The sequence below is a fragment of the Chaetodon trifascialis genome, chromosome 4, assembly GCF_039877785.1.
Source record: "Chaetodon trifascialis isolate fChaTrf1 chromosome 4, fChaTrf1.hap1, whole genome shotgun sequence".
Classification (NCBI taxonomy): Eukaryota; Metazoa; Chordata; class Actinopteri; order Chaetodontiformes; family Chaetodontidae; genus Chaetodon; species Chaetodon trifascialis.
In genome coordinates this window covers 30,540,554-30,566,771 of record NC_092059.1, presented here as the reverse complement: position 1 = coordinate 30,566,771, position 26,218 = coordinate 30,540,554, and the positions used below count along the sequence as shown (strand labels likewise).

The window sequence follows — 26,218 nt, the reverse complement described above, 5'->3', positions numbered from 1 at the left end:
GAGTTGGAATTTCTGCAACAATACTGAGGATTTTGTCGGTCATGTTGGAGACTGTATCATCAGGAAAGGACAACACTTTTGTGTTTCTGCTGTACATTCTTCCCACATCTTTAATAGCAGAATCACCAACAATCAGAGTCTCAGGTTCAGTCAGTAGCTTTCCTTGTAGCTTTCTAGCTTCTGACTTCCTGTCAGGCCTTACCCTTCTCTGTGAGTCCGAGAAGTTATCCAGGTTTTCAGTTGGAGATCCGGGGCCCTGCAGTAGTGGAGCAAACCAATTTTGTACCTGCACACTAGCTGGTTTGGGAGCTTTGTTGCTCAACTTCCCTTTAGCTTTTATCCACGGCTGTGTCTTACTCTGCACAGGTGTTGAGTAGGATGTTAACGCAGGCCAGCCTGTCGCATCACAGATCTCTGGGCGCTGGGTTCTACCTGTTGGACGTCTCCCCGTATCAGCTGATTTACTCTTGGGCTTTGCCCCAAGAGCATTCCAGGGAGGACTAATACTGGCAGATTTATTACCCGGTACACAGCCCTTTAGTTTCGAGGGAGCTGTATCAGAGCTAATTAGCTGGATGTTGGCATTCTCCAGTCCGCTGTTTTGAGTCAGCGGCAAGGTGCTGTAATTTCCACAAAGTCCGTTCACTTCTGCGTTTATTTCCAGACACTGGACTTTAGTTTCCAACACTGCAACCTGCTGCAGAAGTTTGTAGAGGTCATCTGTGGAGAAAAGAGGCATCTTGGTGCTAATTAGCTTTAGCTGTCAGCAGGCTTTTTCTGTTGGTAGGCCAAAGCAGGCTTTTTCTGTCAGTAGGCCAGTGCAGAGTGTATCCGTGAAATATCAGAGGTTGCAAGGGTCATCCACAACTTGTGAAACACAGAGGTGGATCGCTGATGTTTTGGGGATGTGTGAGCTACGAAAGCACGGGAAACTCGGTCAAAATTAGTGGCAAGATGAACGCAGCATGTTATCAAAAATACTGGAGGAAAATTTGCACTTATCAGCCCAGAAGCTGCATATGGGACGTAACTGGACATTCAAACAAAACACAAGGACAAGTCGACTTGTCATTGGCTACAGCAGAATAAATTGAAGGTTCTGGAATGGCCATCTCAGTCTCCTGACCTCAAAATCATTGAGCCACTCTGGGGAGATCTCAAACATGTAGTTCATGCTAGACAGCCCCAGGAACTGGAACAGGAACTGGGTGGCACGGTGGAACAAGTGGTAGCACTGTCGCCTCACAGCTAGAAGGTCTCCCCCCGTGTTTACCCAGGGTTTCCTCCTTAATAAAAGAAGATCACCACCTGACCAATGGTGACGAAAAGGATGATTAATAAAGTACAGTTTCTTCTTCTTTCTTCTTCTTCTTCTTCTTTTTGCCAAGAAGAATGGGCAGCTTTACCATCTGAGAAAATAAAGAGCCTCATCCACTACTACCACAACAGATTTCAAACTGTCATTGATGTTAAATGGGGCAATACAAGGTATTAAGAACTGGGGTATGTAACTTTTGATCAGGGTCAATTGGGTAGTTTCTGTTGACATTATGATTTAAAAAGAGTAAACACAGTTGTTTCACAAGAAATGGCTCCACCCAACCACTAACCATGAGGGAAAGAAAAGTTTTTGTGTTATTGATATTCTCTGAAAAATGGCCAAGAAATTATAAATTCTGCCAGGGTATATATAAACTTATGAGCACTGTATAACTGTATAATTCCAGTGAATAATTTGCAGTGATAAACATGCAGTTTTCACTTAAGAGACTATTTTTACAGAAGAGTACAGATGACTGATAGAGAGCTTCACCACATGGTGCAACAACGATCACCTGAAGCTCAACAGAAAACCAATAAGCTTGTGGTGGACTACAATGCTTAAAAATGCTTGATCCCATCAACATTTCATTCAATGCCATGTCTCAATACAACAGAGGACTCCGATGTTAACTTTAGTCCCTCCCAAATTGACTAGCTGGTTGATAGTGCTACAGGTTCATTGCGTATGACACTTGACTATGACTATGCCCCCCTAAAAGAAAAAAAGAAGACCCCTCAAACCTGCAAATTCAAGCAAATTTCATGAAAAATAGAAAGGAAATGGCACTCTACCAATTTGGAAGAATTTCGGTTCACCTGGCAATACAGTCTTAAAATTTCTCTTCAGCACTGTACCCAGGCAGAGCCATAATTCTGTTGAACCATGCTTTCCTTTAGCTCTGAACAGTCATGACAACAATGGTTCATTTGAGGATTTCCAGTCAGGATTTAGAGTGCATCATAAGTGCATCAAAGTTACAAATGACCTTCTACTTGCATCAGATAAAGGACTTGTCTCTGTACTAGCCTTATTAGACCTTAGTGCTGCATTCGACACCACTGACCATGGTATCCTATTGTAGTGATGTTTTTTGTTTGTTTGTTTCTTTGTTGTTAAACCAGGAACATCTGTCCAAGCTGATATATTTAAATCGCACCAGTCAATGTCAGGTGAAAATAGTTCCCAAAGAAGATGCAAAAATATTCTGATATTCTGGCTCTACATGCCTTGTTGCTGCTTCTCTGATTTCCGGCCCCTCTCACTCCTCTCCCAATTAGGTGAATTAAGAGATTATTTTAACCAATCCAAAGTGTAAGAATTAGAGATCGACCGATATGGATTTTTCAGGGCCAATACCGATTATTAATAATCAAGCGAAACCGATAGCCGATATTTAGAACCGATATTCGCTTGCAGCAAAAATTAAAATTTTGGTGTCAAAATTTAGAGTAACACACCTGGGATTAGAATGAATACAGTATACTGTTTGTTTGTTTGTTTTGTGTACACTAAAAAAAGACCTTAACTTTTTGTAAAATAACACAAACACAAAATCTTCATTGAAATGCCTTTAAGTTTAATTATTAATAAAAAGTGCAGGGGCCTTCCAGCAACATTTCTTAAAACTCACTCAAATGAATAAATAAATAAATAGCTCCCTGAATTTATGAAACATCAACAAAATAAACTGAACTGAACTGTTCTGAAATTTGGGTCTGAGTAAGTGCTCCCAATTCAGTAGCAGGAGACATGCCAGCGCCACAGTTTTCATATCTTCGAGCTTGGAAAAGCGTTTCATTTCACACGTGAGTTGTAGACGCGACGGTAAATTTATTGATTGAAAATAAAACACACTAAGAATAATCACCTCGACGTGTGCAAAAAGACGATCATTTAACACCAGTAGTTACGTTGCTGCACCATAGTGTAGTGAGAGTGCAAGCGCTGAGGGAGAGGCGACTGTAAACAAACAAGGACACGTTAGCGTGTAGTACTGTTAAACTTATAGGCTATAATCACCTCCGGCGTTGTTTATTGATAAACCAGGAGCCGCCCCACAGGCTAAGACACGTTAGGAGATTTATTATTCCCCCAAAGTAACGGTAATCGAAAGGGCCTATATTATCACTGTGCGTCTGGCCACAGCTATGAAGCGGTTCGGCAGGTATAACGAGGTGTCCATTATCAGAAATGAATGGACGATGCTGAGGCGTGAACTGTCCGACGCGAAGCGCTGGCTCAACCAGCGTTTGAGGCAGCGCAATAATTTAGAACAATCAGGCTATTTGACCGGAACTTTTTTTATAGGTGTCCACAACACTTTTTAATGGACACCCTGCAGCCATTCAGAATCAAGTATTCACCCAGACCATGGTATAAGCCTTGTTGAAGTTGTGAACAGTTTCATCTCCAGAGCCGAACAGCGGAATTCAGCAGGTTTTCCTCCCTTATACTTGCTATAGTCTGCCTACCGGTATGTCGTCATGTCCTTTTTTTTATTAAGTAAGGAACTTCACGTCATGTTCACTTGGTTACGTTTTTCGTCGTATGCTTGATGTGATTAGACAAGTAGGTCTGTGAAATGTCAACTCTGGGCTTGCATGTTATCACTAAAATTGATCATAAGGCTGTAGTATTTTTAAAACTTCATCATAGAGGGTTTTTATTGCAACTTCGACTGACTCTGTTGCCTTATCTCTGTGGCGCTGCATGTAGAGGCTTCAGTGTCGATTGGCTGCCATGTAGCCAATCAGTAAGGGCTGTGGGTGGGACATTGTTACACAGCCAAGAACGGTGACTTCAAGCGGAGAGACGGCTGCATTGGAGCCCACGGAGCATGTTTTAAAATACATTAATTTATTTTATTGGTTATCGGTCGAAAAAACGGCCGATGCCGATGATCGAAAAAATGCCAAATATCGGCTGATATTATCGACCTGGCCGATAATTGGTCGATCCCTAGTAAGAATGACCAAAGAAGGTTTTGGTGAGTTTTATTTTGCTTTTGTTGTGTTTGAATGAAGTGTGTTGTACGATGACAACATTTCTGTGAATGGAGGCCTGTGGCTTTGGCGAGAGCAACATCACAGCGCTTTCCGGTTATACAAAATCGATCTTACTCTTTAACAAGAAGGTATCGTTGTTGGGATCCTTTCCATAATGTTGTCAGGCACTTAGAGTAGCAATCTAGGCCTGTCACTGGCAAAAACAAACACTTTTAGTGGACGTATATTGATGGTATGCAAATGCCCAGAGGGATGACACCACAGCTTCACGGCTGGCAGAAAAAAAAACAAAAACAAGGGACAATAGGGTCCGTAAACAGATGATACGCAACTGACATTTCTCCCGTTTTTCTTACACATTGAAATCTTCCAGGACATGTGGACTGACACTGACTGGAAACTCATTGACTGACTTACTTTGTAATATGTAAGTATGTACATCTTTTAAAAGACATGTTTATTTTGAATTAATGTACACGTAGTATGTCTCTTGTATATCAATGATTAGATACTATGTGTGCACAGGGACTGCTGATAAAAATTATTACTATATTTAACTTATCTAGCTAACTTTGTGACAGTCAATAAACATCTCTCTTCACATTCACACTCACACTCTCTCAGACAGACACACACACACACACACACACACACACACACACACACACACACACACACACACACACACACACACACACACACTTATTAGCCTGACAAGACTGCCTTGATCGTTATAAGCACAGTATTATGTTCCTACCTCTATGACGGGATCCTCACTGTATTCTTTCAGTAGATCCAGAACCACAGGATCACCAATTGCCCCCAGAGCCTCACCTGAAGACAGACACACAGTCAAGGGGACAAACAGGTCAAGTATTTGTATTCTGTACATTACTGACCGCAAATTCATGTGTGTTATGTGAACATGTGCCGTTATACCAACACACATTTTCTACATACTGTACTCATCTAAACATCTTCTGCTGCCAAAAAAGGCCGTCTGGCTTGCGTAAAGGAATCTAATTTGTTTCAAATATGTTTATTGTGAAACATTTAAATCACCAAGAAGTTTTGTTTGGCAATTACATGTTTCTTTTAGAATACAAGAATCTCCAACAAACAAACAAACAAGCAGAAACAAAACCAGTGACAGACCTGACAAAAAGTATATCCCCCCCCCCCAAGACAAAAACAAAATGCAAAACCAACAAGCATACACATAGGAGAATCCCCTCCAACCCACCTCCAGTTCCATTAATACTTCAGATATTCCCAGGATTATTAATAATTGGTCTGGTTCTAACCGGGTCTCCATGATCATAGAAATAAACTGGAATATGTTACACCAGTACTCTTGTAATTTAGGGCACAGAGCATAGCTATGTACTAAGGGGGCATCCATAGAGTCACACCTCTTGCATAGGGGTGAGACCTAAGGGAGTATTTTATGCAATTTTGACTTGGAATAATGCAATCTGTGTAGAATTTTGAATTGTATTAAACACTGCCGGGCATTGATGGAACAGTCATAGAAACTCTAAACTCTCCTCCCAAACACTTGGAAGTATCGAAATACCAAGCTCCCTTTCCCAATGTTCCTTGATTTTGTCTGTATTTGAAAGACACAGGTTTTGCAATATTTCATACAACTGAGAGACCATGTAACGTGAATTGGCAAAGAATTTGATGCCAGTCTCTAACTTGTCAGGCTCTGTCTTCTCAAAGTTAGGAAGGTGTGTTTTAACATAATTTCTAATCTGAGGATATTTGAAGAAATGGTTCTTTGGCAAGTTGTATTTCTCCAGGAGTTGTTGTAAAGATGTAGATGTGCCTCCCGCATATAGGTCACCAATATTGCATTGTTTCCAGACGTTAAAGGCCCCATCCAAAGTGGAGGGGGTGAAATTGGGGTTTGCTGCAATAGGTAATAGAAAAGACATCGCATTGAGTTTGAGATGTTTTTTTCAGTTGTTTCCATATCCTTATTGTGTCATAAATGATGGGGTCATGTTTGAAGCAAGTTCTATTAACTAGCACAGGTGATAGAAGAACCGCCCTAATGGAATATGCAAGACAATCCTCACTTTCCATCTCTAGCCCATCATGAGGCGATTGGGAGTCATCAAGCCAGTGCGTAGCACGGTGGCCCAATAATACAGTTTAAAGTTAGGTAGTGCAAGCCCTCCATTGATTTAATGCTTGCAAAGATGTTCTTTTCTTATTCTGTGCGATTTATAATTCCACACAAAGGGAAGAATGATAGAATCTAGATTTATAAAGAAAGATTTAGTTCGGTATATAGGCAAGTTTTGGAAAAGATAGAGAAGTTGAGGAAGAAAGACCATCTTTATAGCATTGATTCTACCCAATAGGGAGATAGGGAGTGTCTTCAAAAACTGGATGTTATGTTGTTGTTTAATAAAGTAGGGAGCTTTGTAAAGGGTGCTATATTTCTTGGTGACGTTTATTCCCAGGTACATCAAGTTGTCTGAAGTGATTCTGAGAGAAAGCTGTTTAAGCCATTCCTGGTCACTTTTGGTCCAGTTTATCGTGTACCCAGAAAATAGAATTATATTAAGTAGTATTGGAATTGTTATTTTTGGCAGGGTAACGTATAACAAAACATCATCTGCATACAAAGATATCTTGTTCGTGGTATATTTTGTATTATAGCCATGGATCTCAGTGTGCGATCTAATAGTTGCGCCAAGCAGCTCTACAGCTAAAGCAAATAATAGTGGGCTGATAGGGCATCTCTGCCTTGTGCCCCTGCCAAGCTTAAATTGAGTAGAAAGAGTCTGGTTAGTAAGTATCCTTGCACAGGGATTGCTGTACAATAACTTGGTCCAGGATGCAAACCTATCACTAAATTTGAACTTATGTAAGACTGCAAATAAGTATGGCCATTCAACCCAGTCGAATGCCTTTTCAGCGTCCAAGCTGAGGATGGCGAGATCTTTTTTAGGAAGCCTGGGAAACTACAAAATGTTAAAAAGTCGTCTGAAATTGTGGAAAGAGTTTCTCTTAGGAACAAACCCTGTTTGATCAGGATGCACTAGTTTCCCCATAAAAGCATTAAGTCTTCTGGCCAATGTCTTTGCCAAAATCTTTTGGTCTGTGTTTATTAATGAAATTGGCCTATATGAGCCCACTTCTTCCAAATCTTTGCCTTCCTTTGGAAGTAAGGTAATAGTGGCCTCTGCTAGTGTCCGGGGGAGCACACCATGCTCGTATGACTGAGCATATAGTTTACATAAGTAGGGTGCCAGCAATCCCCCAAACTTATATCTGATTGCTCAACTTGTCAGAGCCTGGACTCTTGCCGTTTTTTAGTGATTTAATAGCAGTTCCTCACACGTGATGTCTGCATCTAAGGTATCACAATCTGCTTGACTTAGTGTTGGAAGCTCACATTTGTCTAAGAATGATTTCATTGTTGGGGGGGGGGGGGGGGGGGGGGGGGCATTAAGTTGAGGCGTATAAGTATATAATGTCTTGTAGAACTGCCTAAATCTCTCATTAATGACTTTAGAAGACGTAAGTATAGTTCCTGATTCTGATTTGATCTTATGAATGGTCCTGTCATTTTCCATTTTTCGTAATTGCCTTGCTAATAATTTATGTGGTTTGTCTCCGAATTCAAAGTATTTCTGTTTTTTTGTTTTGTTTGTTGTTTTGTTTTGTTTAGTTTTATTGAGTTTTTTGAGAGAAGACTGGTAGGAAATAATGCATCCTCTTAACCCTTGTTTTGTAATTGTTGCAATATTACAGCGTTGGGTGAATGTGGTGGTCAAAACAACCCTGTTTTGAGAGGAATGTCTTGAGAGGAACAATTTAAATTTTCCCAATATTAATTAAACTATACATGATTTACACATTCTAGCCTTATATTCGCTTATATGTTATTGTATTAGAAACTAATGTGCAAAGATATATTGCCATATCTAATCATTTTCATTTACTTATAATGATTTATAACCACCTTCAACACTCAGCATTTTCCCCTTATCACAGAAAGCAGGACTTTCTAACAAAGAAATTCTATTTGGGGGGGCTTCCGGTGACGTCATGAGGAGAACAACAGGTTAGAGATGAAGCTCCGTCAGAAAAACTTAGAAAACTGTGACAACTATAGATACTTAAGGTCTTCAGATTGGAAACCAACCTTTGAACAAGATGGCTGCCTACTTGAGGAACAAAGAAGCCGGAAAACAGGGGACTTTGAAAGAAACAAGCAAAAAAACATTGAACTCGGACAGTGCTAGCTTAAAGATTACTAGCCACAAGGTGTGTGAGACTGCATCTCTGATCGTAGAGGAAATAAGAAAACTGCCGGAAAGAAAATACTCAGGGGCATAAACAAACTACACAGATCCTTGAGCGCCTGGAAAAAGCTATGACAGATATTAAAGAGCAGCTTGGTGACCACCAGCAGAGGATTTGCAAGCTGGAAGGAAGAGTGAGCGGAGTGAAAGATGCGGGGGCAAGGCAGCGTCACATGCTACGGTACCTGCTTCAACACAATAAACAACTCAGGGACCAATGCGACGATCTACAAAACAGGCTGAGAAGAAATACATTTGAATATTCCAAATACCAGAGACCAGAGTGAGAGAGGTGATGTTGAGTTTGTGAAAGGCTTGCTACCCAAAGTGTTGAGGCTGCCACCTGACCTGGATATTAAAATTGAAAGAGCAAACCGCCCACTCCAAGTTAGGCCGACGGGCCCGTCGGCACCCCCCAGATCAATCATCGTGAGATTCCTAGACGCTGCAGTAAAGGACATTGTTTTGCAACAAGCATGGAGCCAAGGACAGTTGATGTTTCAAGATAAGAGGATATTCTTCGATCAAGATTACTCTCCAGAGCTACAAAGGAAGCGAGCTAAAGTCTATGCAGTCATCAAGCAGTTAAAGCAAAAAGGCATACAGGCAAAGTGCCTATATCCAGCGCGACTGAAGCTCAAGATGGACTTGGGAGAAAAAATGTTCCCCACCCTGACGAGTGCCGTTGACACTCTTAGGGCGTTGGGAATCCAGGTGCACTGTGGAGAGAAGGAGCGCATTGAGGAGAGGCTGATTGAGGTATGGAACATCAATGCAAAGAGGAAGAGAAACAGCATGTTGGCATCTTCTGATCTGAAGGCCATGATGGAGGAAGAGGAGGAGGTTGAATAGTTTGTAGCTCGAGGTTAGTAAAGCTACATAATTGAATACATATGGACAATGACTGAAGGCTATTAAAACATGATAGAAAACCTCATGTTGCCACAAAAGTGTGGTGAAATAAAACAAAAAGATATGTTCTGACGGAGGACTCTTTATGTTTACATGAGTGACTCACACTCACTAAGACCTTTTCTACATGTCAATGTAATATTGGTTATTAGTGCTCATTGTTTGCTATTTACCACAGAGGGGTTGGGTCACCACTCTCTGTCCCACTATCATCGGGGGTCAGACATAGTTACAGATTACTTTCTATGTCTGGCTGGAAATGTGGAAGTTCTGTTTTATGTTCTTCATGTTTTTGTTTTGTTTTGCCCGAGACAAGTGGTGAATTTCAGTTTGTTTAGTTTTTACATGTTTGGAGCTAATAATAATGAAGAAGGGAAAGAGAGAGGAAGAGGAGGGAAAGGGTAAGAAGAAGGGAAAGGCAAGAAGGAAAAAGGGTTGTGGACAGGGTTGCGTTACATGAAACAATTAATGTACAACGATGACATTACTTGATTTAATTACCTATAATGTGAAGGGAATAAACAGCCCAATTAAAAGAAAAAAGATATTGGGACAGTTGAAGAAAATGCACTGTTCCGTAGCTTTACTTCAAGAGACACACCTTACAGAAATAGAGCACCAAAAACTAAAAAGGGAATGGGTGGATAAAGTTTACAGCAGCTGTTATGGGAAACGCAAAAAAGAGGGGTAGCTATATTACTTAGTAGACACGTATGCTTTCATTATGAAAAGGTCTGTCAAGACATAGAGGGCCGCTATGTTATGGTTATAGGAACAATTGCTGGAATTAAAATAACGTTTAAAATAAGACTGCCCTTATTTTTTCAAAAAACTCACATCTGGTAGCAGACAATATGGAAGGTATTTTTATTATGGGTGGGGACTTGGATTGTGTACTGAATAATAGATTAGATAAATTACCAATATCCTCAACACCTCAAACCAGAATGTCTAAAAGTTTAACAAACATGTTGAAAGAGTTAGGGTTAGTAGATGTGTGGCGCCATCTTCACACAAACGAGAGAGATTTTACCTTTATGTCACAAGTCCATGGGAGTTATTCTTGGTTAGACTACTTTTTTGTTTCAAAAAAGACATAGACCAGATTAAGAATTGTGTGATTGAATCAATGACCATTTCAGACAACAGCCCAGTTGTAATGGCACTTGATTTGGGATAGGTTTGGGATTTGGGATTGCTCTGAATGACAGCGATTGCGGGTTGGATCAACGGAGACGAGGAGACAAAGTGGACTCAGATAGAACAAGGTGAAGTTAAGGGTGCACCATTATCCGTCTTACCCTTTTTGGATTTGAAACATGCCAAAAAAATGAAGATTGGAAACGAATGGATAAAACATACTATAAAGGTTTGGGCAGAAGCTAAAAAGATGTTTGAAGATAGTGGATCTATTTCCCGAGCTATGCCCATAGTGGGCAATATTGATTTTCCACCTTCGGTTTCAGATCGTGGTTTTAGGAGATGGGCAGCTAAAGGTCTCATTATCTTCAATCAGTTATTTGAAGAAACACAATTAAAATCCTTTACCCAGCTTCAGGAGCAATTTGACCTTCCCTCCAATGATTTTTACAGATATTTGAAAATTAGACATTATATTGCAAATCATGAAAACAGGGAGCGAACTGGCAAAATCCCAAATACTATAGAACAATATTTTACTGAAATCTTGGAAAAACGTCTCCCATTACGCAAACATGTCTCCTATCTCTACAAAAGACTTTCATCGGGCTTATGTGAGAATACCTATAATATTAAGGAAAAATGGGAATTGGAATCTAATATTATAATAGAAAATGAACTTTGGGATAAACTCTTTAACAGCAGTCATACAGGTATCAACAGTCAGCAGTGGAAGGAATTCGACTGGAAACTAAAAATCAGATTTTTTCATACCCCCTTGGTTGTTTCAAATTTTGTTAAAATCCCCTCAGCTGCTCTATGCTGGAGACAATGCGGTAAAATAGGTGATTATACGCACATATTCTGGGACTGTCCAGTTATTCTTGAATATTGAAAAATATTAAAGACGAAATCGAGAAGATTATGAAAAGAGAAATCCCCTCTAACGGGCTATTATACTTGCTTGGTGCTATTCCGGTCGACCTTTTCCGTGCTGACCAAAGATATATTCTGCATATTTTATTATTGGTTGCCAAGATGAATGTAACAGTAAACTGGAAGAATGTTAAATCACCGACTGTGGCTGAATGGAAGCAGAGGTTGAGACAGGTGTATCTCATGGAAAGAATGACCGCATCATTACAGTTGAAAATAGACCACTTTGATCAAAGGTGGAGCATGGTCGGAAAATACCTAACAATGTGAACTATTTGGGTTGCTGAGGCTGCTCTTTGAGTATTAGAAATGGACCCAGAAATGGACCCTGATGCAATGTGAGTTTGCACCTTTTTTCCTCCTTTTTTTAAAAAAAAATTCTTTTTAGTCACTCATTTATTTACTATCTTTGTCTGTTTATTTGTCCATCCTGTTTGTTTTTCCCTTATTATTACACTGTGTAATGTTCAATGTTTAAGGGAAAAAAAAGAAAAATCTAAATAAAAAGTTCTAAAAAAAAAAAAAAGAAAGAAAGAAATTCTGTTTGTGCATGTCTGCCCTTTGTCTTGGCTATTGATAAGAAAATGTTCCCATCAAATCATAGTCAAAGCAGTTGTGGGGGATGCTTGGGGGAAGGCATTTTTTCCATTGTTCTGGAACAGGTGTTGATGTTCAGGAATGTAAGGTGTTGTTGGAGGCTACCTGCATACCTATTAGTATGATAATCAGTTTACAATTGGTCAGCCATACACTATTGTGTGACCAGTTAAATGTGTGAATAGGTTACTTCAGTGCAATGTGTTAACACTTCATACTGAAATAGGATTTTATCAGTCCTAATACTGATTTTTCAGGTCCAGCTGTCACAGACGATGCAATTTTCCTCCACAATTTTCCTGCAATACTTCAAAAAGCTCTGGCAACCAATACAAATGTGTACAGCGTTCAAAATGATGGAAGATCTGTGAACACTAATACAAAGGAAATACAGAAAATATTGGGCATGTACCTGAGGATGGGCTTGGTTTATTATTATATTATATTATATTATATTATATTATATTATATTATATTATATTATATTATATTTATGATTATTTTTCAACATTTCTGTAAAGACTTAGAAAAACATATAAAAAAAAACAAAAAAAAAAAACACCTCATTTACAGCCTCAAAGGCCTCCCACAACAACATCTTAATGATTGAAAATTTTTGTGTTTTTCTATATTTGGGTTTTACAGGGTTAAATACGCCTTGAAGGCTTCCCACAAAAGCGTGGGAGGGATGTCTTTTGTGTCATTGGCTTCAAAAAACAATTTAATCTGAGATTCTAGATAATCACAAAACTTCTTGTTTGTGATAAGTTGAGAATTAAATCTCGAGTTTCTCTGAGTTGAATCATTTCCACAAAGCTTCAATGAGAATGAAACAGGACTGTGATCAGAGGTAATAATGTTGTCATATTTAGCATTAAAGGAGAAGTTTGCCGTTGACAAAAAAATAGTCATTTCTAGAGTAGACATGTTAGTGTTTCCTCTACATTCATTTAGGAGTGGCGGGCCGCCATTGGGTTGGGCAGTAATCCGGTAATAAGGTATCCCGCGGTATCTAAAAATAGCAACGGTATCAGTTTCATTACCGTCATTAAAAGAATGCTGCGCATATAGGTCTATAGGGGCCTGCCATAATTGTAGCATTGTCATAACAAAAATGAAGTTCACTCCGTTCAATGTATCTGGTTGAATTTCTACTCGAGGAAAAGGTGGCAAAAGTACATGCTAAGAATGAACCCGAGCAGTCGTACAGATGTAACACACATTTAGGCGCATCTCAGCAGAGTACCGTTATCTCGTCCAAGCATACGGAGAAACTCCTCTGTTGAAAACACTTTTCAGCCTTTTTCTGCTTGCTATTGTCCTTAGCTCTCATAAAAGGACGAAATGCAAATAAAACAGTAAAATAACACTTCCGGTAGCTCAGCAAAGTCCTCTGCTCATTCATGAGATGGAGCGGTGAAACTAACTGCGTAGTTACGCCAGTCAATGGTTCAGTGACCCACCCAAATTCACCATAGAAACACCAATGACGATCCAAAAGGAAGTAACCCCAGAGATCGATTATCACATTGAGAGCACTCTAGACACTCACTTCCCTTTATTTAAACAAGCAGGACCTTCATGATTGATGTCAAACTAACACAGAGTCATAGGAGGAGACATTAGCAGCGTTTTTTTCGGGCTGGAATATAACTTTTGACCACAAAACAGCAAAGGTAAAACATACTTATGATTTAACAAAGTTTTTTTTCTACTACTCTTTGTCTGCTAGCTCGCGGAATTTTCGTTGCTCAGTGAGGAGGCAGACATCTTCGTGATCATCAGACTCTCGGTTTGCGTTAAGTGGTGAAATCAGCAGATGTAGTACCTCTGAAGTGCGCTATTTATTTTAATTTCTTGGGGTATGAATTATGTTCCGTTTGGGTGGCAGTTTTTGGTAGAGGCTTTTAACTGGGTTTCTCCCCATCATTCTGGCATGCTACAAGTTAGGACTGGTGCTTCTTAGCGTGAGCAATGACCGTCTGAACTGCACGCATGTCAGGCTGCCCTGCAAAGTGATTTTTAATTAGTCACGGTAATACCGTATACCCCGGGAAAACGTGGGGAAAGTTTGATGGCATCAAAATTTGTATACCGCCCAACTCTAGCAGCTGCTCCTTCAAATTTTTTTTTTTTTTCCTTTTTTTTTTTTTTGTCGCAAATACACCATTGCCGCATGTCTCCACCTTCACAGCAGAGTCCCACGTTAATTACTCGCGAGAGCGCGGCCTTGAAAGCGACATCACGTCAAGCACACAGGCACCAGGTCAGAGAGTCAGAGGAGTGTCATCTTGTAAAACAGGGCAGCAACTTACCGGAGAAAAGGTAGACTTATTAGCTTAAGATAACTCACAACAGATTTTACAAGTTACACATTCGCAAAATACTGATGGCCAGCTAACGTTACGTAACATATCGGTATCTTAAGTTAATTGGACCAGGTGCCAACTCAGTGTCGCTAATGTGTGTAAACTAATTGATAGCATTAAGCTAATCTCTGCACACCATGATGTAACTGCTGACTGCATTTTCAGATGGGCTTGTTCAAATATTTCTCTAAGAAGAGAAAGACAGCTGATGAAGATGACGCTAGTCAGTAGTGATGTGTTGGTCGCAAACGAAACTGCTCTTAGAGCCGGCTCTTTGAAGTGAACGATCGGAGCCTTCTACTGGCTGGGAGCCGGAGCGAGAGCCGCTTTGGGATTTTTTTTGTTTTTTTTCTGGACTACACGATGTGTGGTGGCTTCAGTGTTTACGCACTGAGTAGGAGGGGGAGGAGCGGGGGTTACAGACACACACACACACACATATTCAGCCTTTAAAAAGCAATTTTCAACTGGCCATTCAATAAATAGGTTGTAAAAATAAAATCTGCAGTTTACGCTGCCACAGCTCCCTGGAGAGCCTGCCCCCGCTGCTGAAAAAAATCCTAGAGGAAACACTGCGTGTGAAAGGAATACTCTCTGCCAGATCTGTTAGACATCAGCCATACATCAAATACGCTCATATTTCCCATATATGCTTTTAGAAGATTACATGCTTTGGAGGATTCCACCCTCACTGGAGAGGATCTGCCCAAATAAGTATCTAGCACTAGGTTAAAGTCACAACCTATGACTAAGTTAGTAGTGGAGATATCCGGGATTAAATTCAGAACCTGAAAAATTCAGGATTGTCATTGTTTGGTCCACATATGTTCAACAGGGTTATTGGTGTCGAATGGATTTCCCCCACAACTATGACATATCTCCTGTCCCTGTCCACTATTGTGGATAAATGCTTAAATGGAACTCCCCTGCGGATCAGGATGGCTGTCCCTCTAGCCTTAACTGGGAAGTTGGAGTGGTATATCTGTTGTATCCATCTGCACCTGAGTCTAGTGTGTGAGTCATTCCTCAGGTGTGTTTCTTGCAGGAAAATAATGTCAGCTTGTTAGGATATAAGATGGTCAAGTATTTTGCCTTTTTTGACAGGTTCATCAATACCATTTACATTCCAGGAGCAGAAAGTGAGGTCCCCCCTTACTGTTTTCTGTGTCTCGCTGGACATTATGTAGGATGATTACAAATCACTGTTCTTGGCCTCCTTAGGTATACATTGTTAAGAGTTGAATGCCACTCCAGCAACCCCCCTCCCCCTTCCAACCCCCCTCCCATGTCCACTACACAGACACGTAAACAAAGACAAAACACTGTCAATTAACGAATACACGTAATGTAACCTCTCTAAGAAGAGAATAAACTCCAACTCTAGCAACTAACTGTGGCTGAACTCTTGATCCCTAATTGAATACAACTAGTAGCTCTACAGTTATAATACCTTTAACAAAACCTATATGGCTTTAAAAGATGGATTGTGCATCCACAATCCAAACTTTTCTGAACAGATATTGCAATGCAGTAGGCTAGCCTACAAGGAAAAGAAAAATGAGGCAAAATAATTTACCTATACTTTTATTAGGTGGCTGAAATTTGTCAACATCTCCCTTTGTTACCTTCAACCATCATGTTTGAAAGTGAATGTCTGTGTCCCACGACTGGGATTTGTTTGGGCTGAAGTGGCATTCCGCATATTGACGCACCTCCTCTGGGTCTGTGAATGTGGTCTCATTCCCATTGTGCGTCACTCTTAGCTTTGCTGGGTATAACAGTCCGAATTTCACTCCAGGCTTGTTTCGTAGCAAGTTTCTGGCTGGGGTGAAAGCAGCATGGTGCTTCACAACGGCAGGCGGAAAGTCTCTGAAAATTTGAATTCGCTGTCCTTGATATGAAAGGCCTTTAGACTTTGTGACCATCTGGAATATGTCCTCCAGTTCATGGCAGTAGTGTATCGTTAGGATCAGATGTGTGGGTAGTATGACGTCCCCGGGGCGCTCCCCTAGAGCTCTATGTGCTTGATCTATCATTGGCTTTCCATCCAGCGTTAGGACATCTATTAGCAATTGTGCCACAAAGTCTCTGTTTTTTTGTCCATTTTCTTTCCCCTCCTTAACGCCAGCAATTCTCAAATTCTGTCATTTAGACCGAACTGCCAGGTCCACGCACTTCTGAGAGCCGTTCAACTTGGCCATGCAGTTCCTTTACTTCAGCTTTGAGTTCCAACATGGTATCTGAGCTAGCATTAGCCGACTTTATTAAACTTTTTAGCAACTCACATTGGGAGTCTATTTGGGCGCTTATTGCAGAAAATGCAGAGTCACAGTCTGTTTTAAGAGCGGCTATTTCTCTTCTCAAAGTAGTACTCACGTCAGCAATCTTTTCATCAATTTTGTTGCAGATGTCTGACTTGACTTGCAACAACTCAGTTTGCAGTGATGCTATAGCAGCCAAAACCACCTGGTTTACGTTGCTCAGGCCACTCAACCTAGGGTGGTCCCTTCCAGTCTGGCTCACTGCTTCAGCTCGGCCTCCATCGACGTTTGACTGTCTTGGAATTAGTGTTTGGCTTCCCCATTTTTCTTTACTAAAGTGTTATAGATACAAAATCCCCTATACTTTGGGGTCTAAAGTGTACAGGTTTTGTTTAAATTGGAATTCTAACATGAAATCTGTAGGAGCTACAGTTAGGCGTGTCTTATCCTACCATCACTCAACAGCGCCCCCAGGATGGTAATTCAAGTGTGTGTGTGTGTGTGTGTGTGTGTGTGTGTGTGTGTGTGTGTGTGTGTGTGTGTGTACATATGGGGGGGTGAAGAGTTTGTCAGTCACTGTTATTCTGTATACCATCTCGAACAATGCCCCAGTTTTTTTTCCATGTGAACAGCTGCTTGTCCTTCTACTTTTTTCTGCTTTATTTCCTAAATCAGCTCAGTGTACATTTATGGACATTTATCCTCCATGTACATACTAGATCTTGATATCCTCGGGAAGTTTATCACACCAAATGAAATCAGTATGTGTTTCATGTTAGTGTGTTCAGATTTTGAGTTACGAATGCAAGAAGAATGATTTTGACTCTGACCACTTGCAGTAACTCTGTCTCATGTCTCTCCCTCCATGCCTCCCCTTCAAATCTCTGGCACTCGCCCACACAATTGCAATACTAAAATGTATTAATTTCATTTCTAAGTAATTTACAAAGGCAACTGGAGCTGACTTTTTCATGGAACAATTAAATGGTTTGTTAAATACCCCCTTTGTTCACCTGCAGGTGCTCTTTTCCAACCCTGGGGTGCATGCATGCAAGTTTACCTGCTTCATGCCTGACCATTGGCTCCTGCTGTGTATCTTTGAGTACAGCAGTCAAGGTGGGTATGGCCCGTCTGTCCTGCATCTGTCCCAGGCAGTAAGCCAGCTCATGCTTCAGTAGGGCAGACTCATCAGTGAAGGCCTTACTGATCCATACTATAGCTTCAGCACCTGACAAGCAGATTGCAATTTAAATCAGTACACACAGTACAAGACATTACAGAGATTTCCTGTTTGACATGTTGAAGACTTATTCTTTTGGTGGATAAACCCAACGTCAAAACAAGCAGTCATGCAGATATATTTTCCCAAAATAACCATGTGTTCAATTTCATAAACACTTATTTGCCTGTGAGAGTCAGTATCATGCAACAACAAATGCTGCCTATGTCTGTATTTCATGATTTAATGCATCTCAGCAGAACAACTCTTTCTGGCTGAACACTTTCATTCAGTTTAGTTAATAGTTCACCAAACTTGTAGGACACACATTCAGTTTTATGTAGTGTCTAATTTTTGTTCAGTAATTTTTAAACCCATGATCAAACCAAATTCCATGTTAAAATTTAAAATTATTCAATTTTGCCATGAATGGTGAATACATCATTTTAATCATATGGCCTCTCAGCAGAGGTCTTTCTCCGGGAACAGCTCCCTCTGACAGACTGAATGATCTGTAATGGGTTTTCATGAATCTGGCTAAACCTAAAAGTCGCTTTGCCAATATTGGGCATTTAACTTGCTGTAACATGATAGAGTCTATTTGTTGTTTATGCTGGTTTATTAGGGTTCAAGTCCCAAAGGGGCATAAACCTTTTGTGTTTGTGTTTTACTATAAAAGCCTCTTGAAACATAAAAGTTCACCATGATGGATTTTCTGCCATTTTGAATTTTTTGAGCTGTTTCCTTTGGTGGGTCAGCCTAAGGCACACCTGTGCAATAATCATGCTGTCTAATCAGGATCTTGATATGCCACACCTGTGAGGTGGGATGCATTATCTCGGCAAAGGAGAAGTGCTCACTAACACAGATTTAGACAAATTTGTGAACAATATTTGAGAGAAATGGATCTTTTGTGTATTTGATGTGTATTTTGTGTATTTTTGTTCAGTGTATGTGAAGGCCAGAAACTGGTCACAAGCTAATCAGGAGGACAGGCTGTCCTTATGCTCTACATATCTCAACAGCATGTGACGATCATGAGGTATCTCAATCAACATAGGAGGAATGGAGGATTGATTTGACATTTCATACTTGTGTTCTTAGATGAGATCAAAATGGTTAAGTGGCATGGCTCCCCCAGGCTGTCAGCTCATGAATAGTTTAAGTACCACTGTGACAAACCCCAAAGGCCTGTGTTGAAGCTTCCTTTGTCTGGAAAGTTATGCATCATTGCCCTGCTAACAAGATTAAATGCAGACTGACTCCAGCGTTTCTTCACCTGGGACAGAAACTGGTATCTCACCTTAAAATACCAAATAAATAAAGACTAAACTACAACAAAAGGGACAGACAGGTCTCTCTCCCTCTCCCTGTCTGTAGCCTACACACAATCACCTTTTCTACCTCTTCCTCTCACTCTGATGAAAACAGATAAGGATTCAGAGGTATACTCAACATGTAACATGCACTCTTGAGTTAAAGACACAGATCCCTCTTTTGTAACCAAGTCTGAATTAATATTATGAGCTGCTTGATCATTTGGTAAACCAACCAACATAATCCAGCACATTCCCTCTTTTTTCATTAATATGTCTGTGCTATGTAAAATACCTCCGCTGTAAAAGCAATTTTTACAATCGAACAACACTGCCTTATGACAACTCTGAAAGAGATCCCTGTTATGGATGTGTGTAAGATTGTTAGTATACTTGATCAACTTAATGTGTTTAACCTGCTATTTCTTTCCTTTTATGCAGAGACTGGAACACTTCATTAGCATCAAGGGAACTGCGCTAAGCTGGTTTAAATCCTACTTTTCAGATCGCTCTCAGTTTGTACACGTTAATGATGACTCCTCTGTGCTCGATACCAATTCAAGCCAGGAGCCAGAGCATTTAGCTATCAAGCTCCTTTCCTGTAGAACCATCCTCCAGTCTTTGTCTCTACATTTAAGAGTAGGCTTTAAACTTTCCTTTTTGATAAATCTTCTAGTTAGCCCTGGACCAGCCCGTAGTTATGCTGTTATAGCATTAGACTGTCAGGGGACCTCCAAAGATACACCGAGCTCATGGTTTCTGCCTGTTAAAAAGAAGTTTTTCCTCACCACTGTCGCCAAGTACTTGCTCATGAGGGAACTGTTGAATTGTTGGGTCTCTATAGGTAAAAGTACCAACTGTACTGTACTGTACCAACTCTACATGGAAAGTCCTCCAAAGATACACCAAGCTCCTCTGTCCTTCTCTCCCTCTCCATCTGCATGTTTTCATGTCCTACCACGGTGTGTTACTAACTTAGCTTCTTCCCCAGAGTCTCTGTGCTTTGTCATCTCACAGGTTCCCATGGAGAGCAGTTGAATCTGGATTGTGGATTACAGCTGCGTCTCCTGCCTGACATCCACTGCAACTACGGTCATCCTCTGCCTCAAAATGCACCCGTGATTGCAAAACCATCAGACTTGGCATGGTCTAAGGCTCTCTTTTGTTTTTACGCTCAGATTTTTTTTTTTGTCTTGTTCCTCTCCTGGTTTATTTCTTTTTCTCACTCTAAGCTTCGTCTTTTATATTATATTTTGTCTGTGGTAACTATTGCTTGCCAAGTGTTACTTAGTCTTAGTTTCTCTCGTTGTTTTTTTTTTTTGGGGGGGGGGGTTAAAGTAAGCTAAGCCATTTTCTTTTAATGTAGCTCTACATACTCTAGTAAACCTCAGTTTTATAAAAAACTTTCAAAGTTGCATCAACTGGCCAAATTGAAATAAATGTTAGTAGGTCTTGAACTACTATCTGACCTTGTCAAGATTCACTAGATTCAGTGCCTGTCTACCTGTTGCCAAGAGCAAAGACAGTGTTTGCCCACAACTTTCTGCACCTCCACGACTGTGGAAAGCTGAGGACTACCATAATAAAGCTTCCTGATCCACCCTGCCCGACCAACCCCATCTAGTTGCCAGCATCATCCTACTAGGAGACTGAAGCACTGGAGCCGAACTGACAGTTGGTTCCTTCTATAGACCTTCAACCTTTCATCTGATGCTGCTGTGATACGAGTTGTCAGATAGTAGGCCTACTCTAAATGCTTAATATGAGATCTTAGAAAGTTGCACTAGTAATTTAGCATTGATTGTTCCACAGTTAAATTTAGAATCATACTCTACACCATAGACAAACTGACAAATCATTATTGTATGCCACTTTAAGATTTATTTCATGCATTTATTTTACTTTAATGTCACTTCATATTAATCTAATTTATTCACATATTAATAATAATTCTAAATAAATTTCTTAATTTATTTAACACCAAGTCATGTGTGAATATTTCTTCAAACCAGAAACTAAGATCAATGTGTAATTAATTTTCTCACCAAAGCCACCAAACATTTAGAGAAAGAGTAATTTTATTACTGTTCCAACAATCACCACCAATACTGGTTTGGTCAATATAAACCATTAATTCATCAAATTGAAGTGAGAGAAAGTGAACATCAGAGAAATAGTGGGGAAACTGTATGCAGAGTTGAATATTTTTACAAGATTATTTTATACATAATTATTTTCACTGGACATTATGCCCAGAGAGATTCAAATATGTCAGACTTAAGCAGACCTTCCCAGTAAAGAAACTGGTAATTATTGGGTAACACTATAGACCGTCATGCAGTGCATTCAGTGCAGCCACTGCAGAAGTGATGCTTTTTTGCCCTAATTATTTTTCCCCAAAAAAGTATCCTAAATTAGCAAAATGCGCTGGTGGCATTAAATTCAACTTGTACTGCATTAGCAGTAAGCAATATGACAATATTACTGAATGTCTACTGTGATTTTTTTACCCACTTTTCAATGCTGAAAACAGTTATTGTTGTTGTCAGCATGGTTGTTAGCCATACATTGGCAATGATTCCTTGGGCTGAGTCTGTCGACCCATGGATGTGTTAATGTTTTGTCGATATGTTTTACCTCCAATGTTCTTCAGGGTGAATAAGGCTCTGAACCGTTGGGTCAGCTCAAGTTCTGGGTCCACCAGAACCTGTCCTACGGCCGCCACTTGCTTGACATTGGCCATACTGCTTCACAGAGAGACAGACAGCAGTATGTATTAGGTTTACTTAGTAATTTCCACAATGCAGAGAGCACGGATGGAATCGCAGAACCTCATCATAAAAACGGGATCAAATGTAAAAGGTCACATTTAGATTTATTTATCCTTCTACAGGAGCACTTTGGTTGGGGTTAGGAGGCCAATGATCTTGACAATGACATTACCCTGGGCTTTAGGAAACTGAAATGGTCATTTTTACCTGTTTTCTGATGTTATTTGGACAAAATGATTACATGAATAATCAGAGAAAAAAATCTGTAGATTAATCAATTATGAAAATAATCATTAGTTCCAGCCCTAAACAAAAAAGAAGAAAAAAGCACCTCTCTCTCTTTTGTCTGCATGACCACAGCCAGACAGTTTGACACAGCTTTGTTTAAGACTAAAGCCACCACTTACAGATCAAATAACTGCTCCCAATCAAGACCTTAATAATAGTAGAAAGAGTGATTTTCTTAAGGACCATCAAATGAAACATACTAAATCTCTTGAGAGAGAATATCTGCTGCTCTTCTCATCTTCATATCACTGTAAACTCATCATTTTGGGGCTTGTGGGCAAGTAATCAGAATTCTCCAATTTTAAGACATCGCTTTTTATTCAGTTATTTCGATGAACTAGACATTTTGCCTCTGACTGCAAATCAATAAACATGCAGCCATCGCATTAATAAGGATATTTTCCTATTTTGATGTAATCTCAATTCAATTCTCATGACAGACAGACAGACAGAAATGCAGTCAGAGAGAGAGAGAGACAGAGAGAAGCTGGCTAAGTTATTATACTCAATTATCATCAAGCCGAAATACATTTTCTAATTAATAATTTCGAGAGTTAATCCCTGAAATAAAATTCCACCATAGCTCGTAACCGTTTGGCCTCGTTCAGTGGGAGAGCAAATGGTTACGTCAATATCTCACAGATCCAGCTCTGATAACAGGGCTACAAGCCACGTTTCAGTGTACAGGGTATCGTCGTGTTGACAGGTGTCGTATTAAGCTAACTCCGCTGAAGCTAACTGTTAGCTTCCTGCCTTTCCAGGACATTCTTGACATTCCTCAAACTTAGACAGTACAGAATTCAATTTCACAGACACCAACACACAACGATAAAAAAAAAGCAAAACGTCGTCGTGACACGTACTAACCTTTGCTGTTTACAGACTCCAATCACACAGGTCTAGTCTGTGTCTCGATGACTGTTCCAGCTGCACGCGTATTTCTGCTCCTCTTCTTCGTCTCTGCGGTCTCTGCGTCTCTCTTCTTCTGTTGTTTTTCTGTTAGGTGCATTACCGCCACCTTCTGGACTGGAGTGTGGAGCAGGATACCTTGTTCCTCCACATCAGATCCTAATAATAACCCCCGTGCTCTGTAAAAACCTGAATATAGCCCTGCATCCAACATCTCCTGAATCCCTCCTTAATAGCTCTGTCATACTCACTGTTAGTTGATTCCTTTGGAGTGCTGCTTTGAGTGTTTGGCTCTGCTGACGGTACCTTGGACAATGTAAGAATACATGCTCCACTGTTTCCTGTAATCCACAGTACTCACAGTTCCCTGTAGCATGCTTCCTTATGACGTATAGTGTACTGCTCAGGCCAGTATGACCTAATCTCATCCTGGATATTATGTCTTCTTCTTTTCTGCTCCTATGACTTTCTCTCATTTCTCCAACTTTTCTTTGAATACTATAGAGGTGTCTACCCTTACTCCCTCTGTCCCATCGTTCCTGCCATTTCTTATTTATTCTTGATTTTACTATACATTTTATCTCAGACTTACTGTATTTTATAACCATATTTACTTCTCTCTTCCGTGTTGCACTCTTAGCATATTTATCTGCCAGTTAATTTCCTTCTAATCCAATATGTGCTGGAACCCAAATTAACTGAATTTCTACCCCTATCCCCCTGATTCTGTGTATCTTTTGGCCTATCTCAAGTAGCCTGGTATTTGAATGGTTATGTCTAATACTTTCTAATGCACTGCTCGAATCTGATCCTATTAAGACTTTCTGTGGTCTGACCTCCTCTATCCAATTCAGTGCAAGGAGAATAGCCAATCACTAATTCTTTTACTTGACATTGTATCTAAATCTGGTATTACAAAAGCTATTCCTACCTTATTATTCTGTGACTTGGACGCATCTGTGTACACTTTAACAAACTGTGAGTAATTTCTATTTATGTAATTCTTAACTTTGTTTGCACTTAAAAATGTTCCTTTTTGGTCCTTTAACAGGCTGCACGGTGGCGCAGCAGGTAATGTGTATGCCTCACAACAAGACAGTGGCCAGTTCAATTCCCGGGTCCCATGCATGCGTGGGTTCTCTCCGGGTGCTCCGGCTTCCTCCCACAGACCAAAAACATGCTCATTAGGTTCATTGGTGACTCTAAACTGCCCCTAGGTGTGAGTGTGAGTGCTTGTTTGTGTATATATGTTGCCCTGCGATTGGCTGGCGACCGGTCCAGGGTGTACCCCGGACCCGCCCGCTGACAGCTGAGACCCCCGCGACCCCGAAAGGGATAAGCGGCATAGAAAATGGATGGATCGATGGATGGATGGATTGTCCTTTAACAGTTTCGAATGGACTTTCACCTCTTCCATTGTCCATGGTGGCATGACAGAGAGAGGAACAGTTTGGCCTATAGTTTTATTTGCTATCTCGACTTCCTTAACCCGCTTCTCAATTGTCCATCCATAACTCATCGCCTGTCCTTTTCCTTTCTCTTGGCATGGTTTGATCATATTCTGACCCAGATGATTTTTCTCATGTCCTCTTAGGTTTGCCCAATAGTTTAATGAAATCTGTTCTCTTCTGAATTCTAATGGCATCTCACCCATCTCCACTTGAAGTGCTACTACTGGAGTTGTTTTCATTGCACCACAGCATAGTCTCAAAGCTCAATATTGGATGACATCCAGTTTTTTCAGCAACATATTTGATGCTGATTCATATACTATACATCCGTAATCAATAACTGACTAAATTAACCCCACATATAATGATTTCAAAGATGCTCTGTTTGCTCCCCATTCTTTGCCCTTCAAACACCTAACAATGTTTAATATCTTTTTACACTTTTCAACTATTTTCTCAATATGTTTTTTCCATGTATTCTTCTTGTCAAACCTAATCCCTACTATTTCTAGATCTTGTCCATATAGTTTAAGACTGATTTGGTTTTGTGTTTTCTTTTTAGAAAAGATAACTGCCTTTGTCTTTGTAACTGAGAACCTAAAGCCCAATTCCAAAGCCCAAGCTTCTACCTTCCTTATTTGTTCCTGCAATTTCCTAGCATTGAATGCCAAGATCCATCCCCTTTTCCACATAACCCCATCATCTGCAAATAATGAGGTCCCTATGAACCTGTCTATATTACTGAATATGTCATTTATCATCATTGAAAACAAAAGTGGACTTATAATACTGCCCTGAGGGGTTCCATTCTCTACTATGTATTTCCCACTGTAAGTTTTTCCCCGTTCCCTGTCTGTTAAAAAAAATTCTTAATCCACCTGTAAATTTTCCCCCTAATCCCCATATGGTACATATGATTAGTAGCCCCTCCCTCCACATCATGTCATAGGCTTTTTCCACATCGAAAACACAGCCACTACACTCTCTTTATTTACATGAGCTTTCCTAATTTCATGTTCTAAACACAGAGCATGATCTTCAGTACTCCTTCCTTTCCTGAATCCACTCTGATAGCATTTTATTTCTCCCCTCCTTTCTAAATAATAGACCAGCCTTTCATTTATCATTTTTTCCATAATTTTACCAACGTGACGTTAGGGCTATCGGTCTGTAACTCTCTGCCAAACTTGGATCCTTACCTGGTTTACATATAGAAACAATTATGGACTCTTTTCCATTACATGGCAATTTCCCATCTTCCCATATCATTATATAATTTCAGTAAAATCTTTTTACTTTGGTCACTAAGATTATTTAACATACAATAACTTATTTGACCTTTTCCCGGAGTTGTCTTTCCAGATTTTTTTAAGGAATTATTCAGCTCTGTCATTG

General features: G+C 40.1%; 1 protein-coding gene across 3 annotated transcripts in view; it reads right to left on the bottom strand.

Moving 5' to 3' along the window:
* dohh (deoxyhypusine hydroxylase/monooxygenase) overlaps nt 1-23,427 on the bottom strand; it is a 37,786-nt gene extending 14,359 nt beyond the window's left edge. Inside the window, exons 1-4 of one of the 3 annotated variants that reach the window (XM_070961440.1) lie at nt 23,331-23,427; nt 22,042-22,148; nt 17,930-18,097; nt 5,087-5,163 (exon numbers count right to left, since the gene is read on the bottom strand). In XM_070961440.1, coding sequence (XP_070817541.1) covers nt 5,087-5,163; nt 17,930-18,097; nt 22,042-22,147 — 351 coding nt within the window. In that variant the 5' untranslated portion in view covers nt 22,148; nt 23,331-23,427. Of the gene's footprint in view, nt 1-5,086; nt 5,164-17,929; nt 18,098-22,041; nt 22,240-23,330 lie in introns of those variants that run through there. The other 2 variants (XM_070961442.1, XM_070961441.1) reach the window with 2 other exon arrangements.
* Between the last annotated feature and the right edge of the window lie 2,791 nt (nt 23,428-26,218).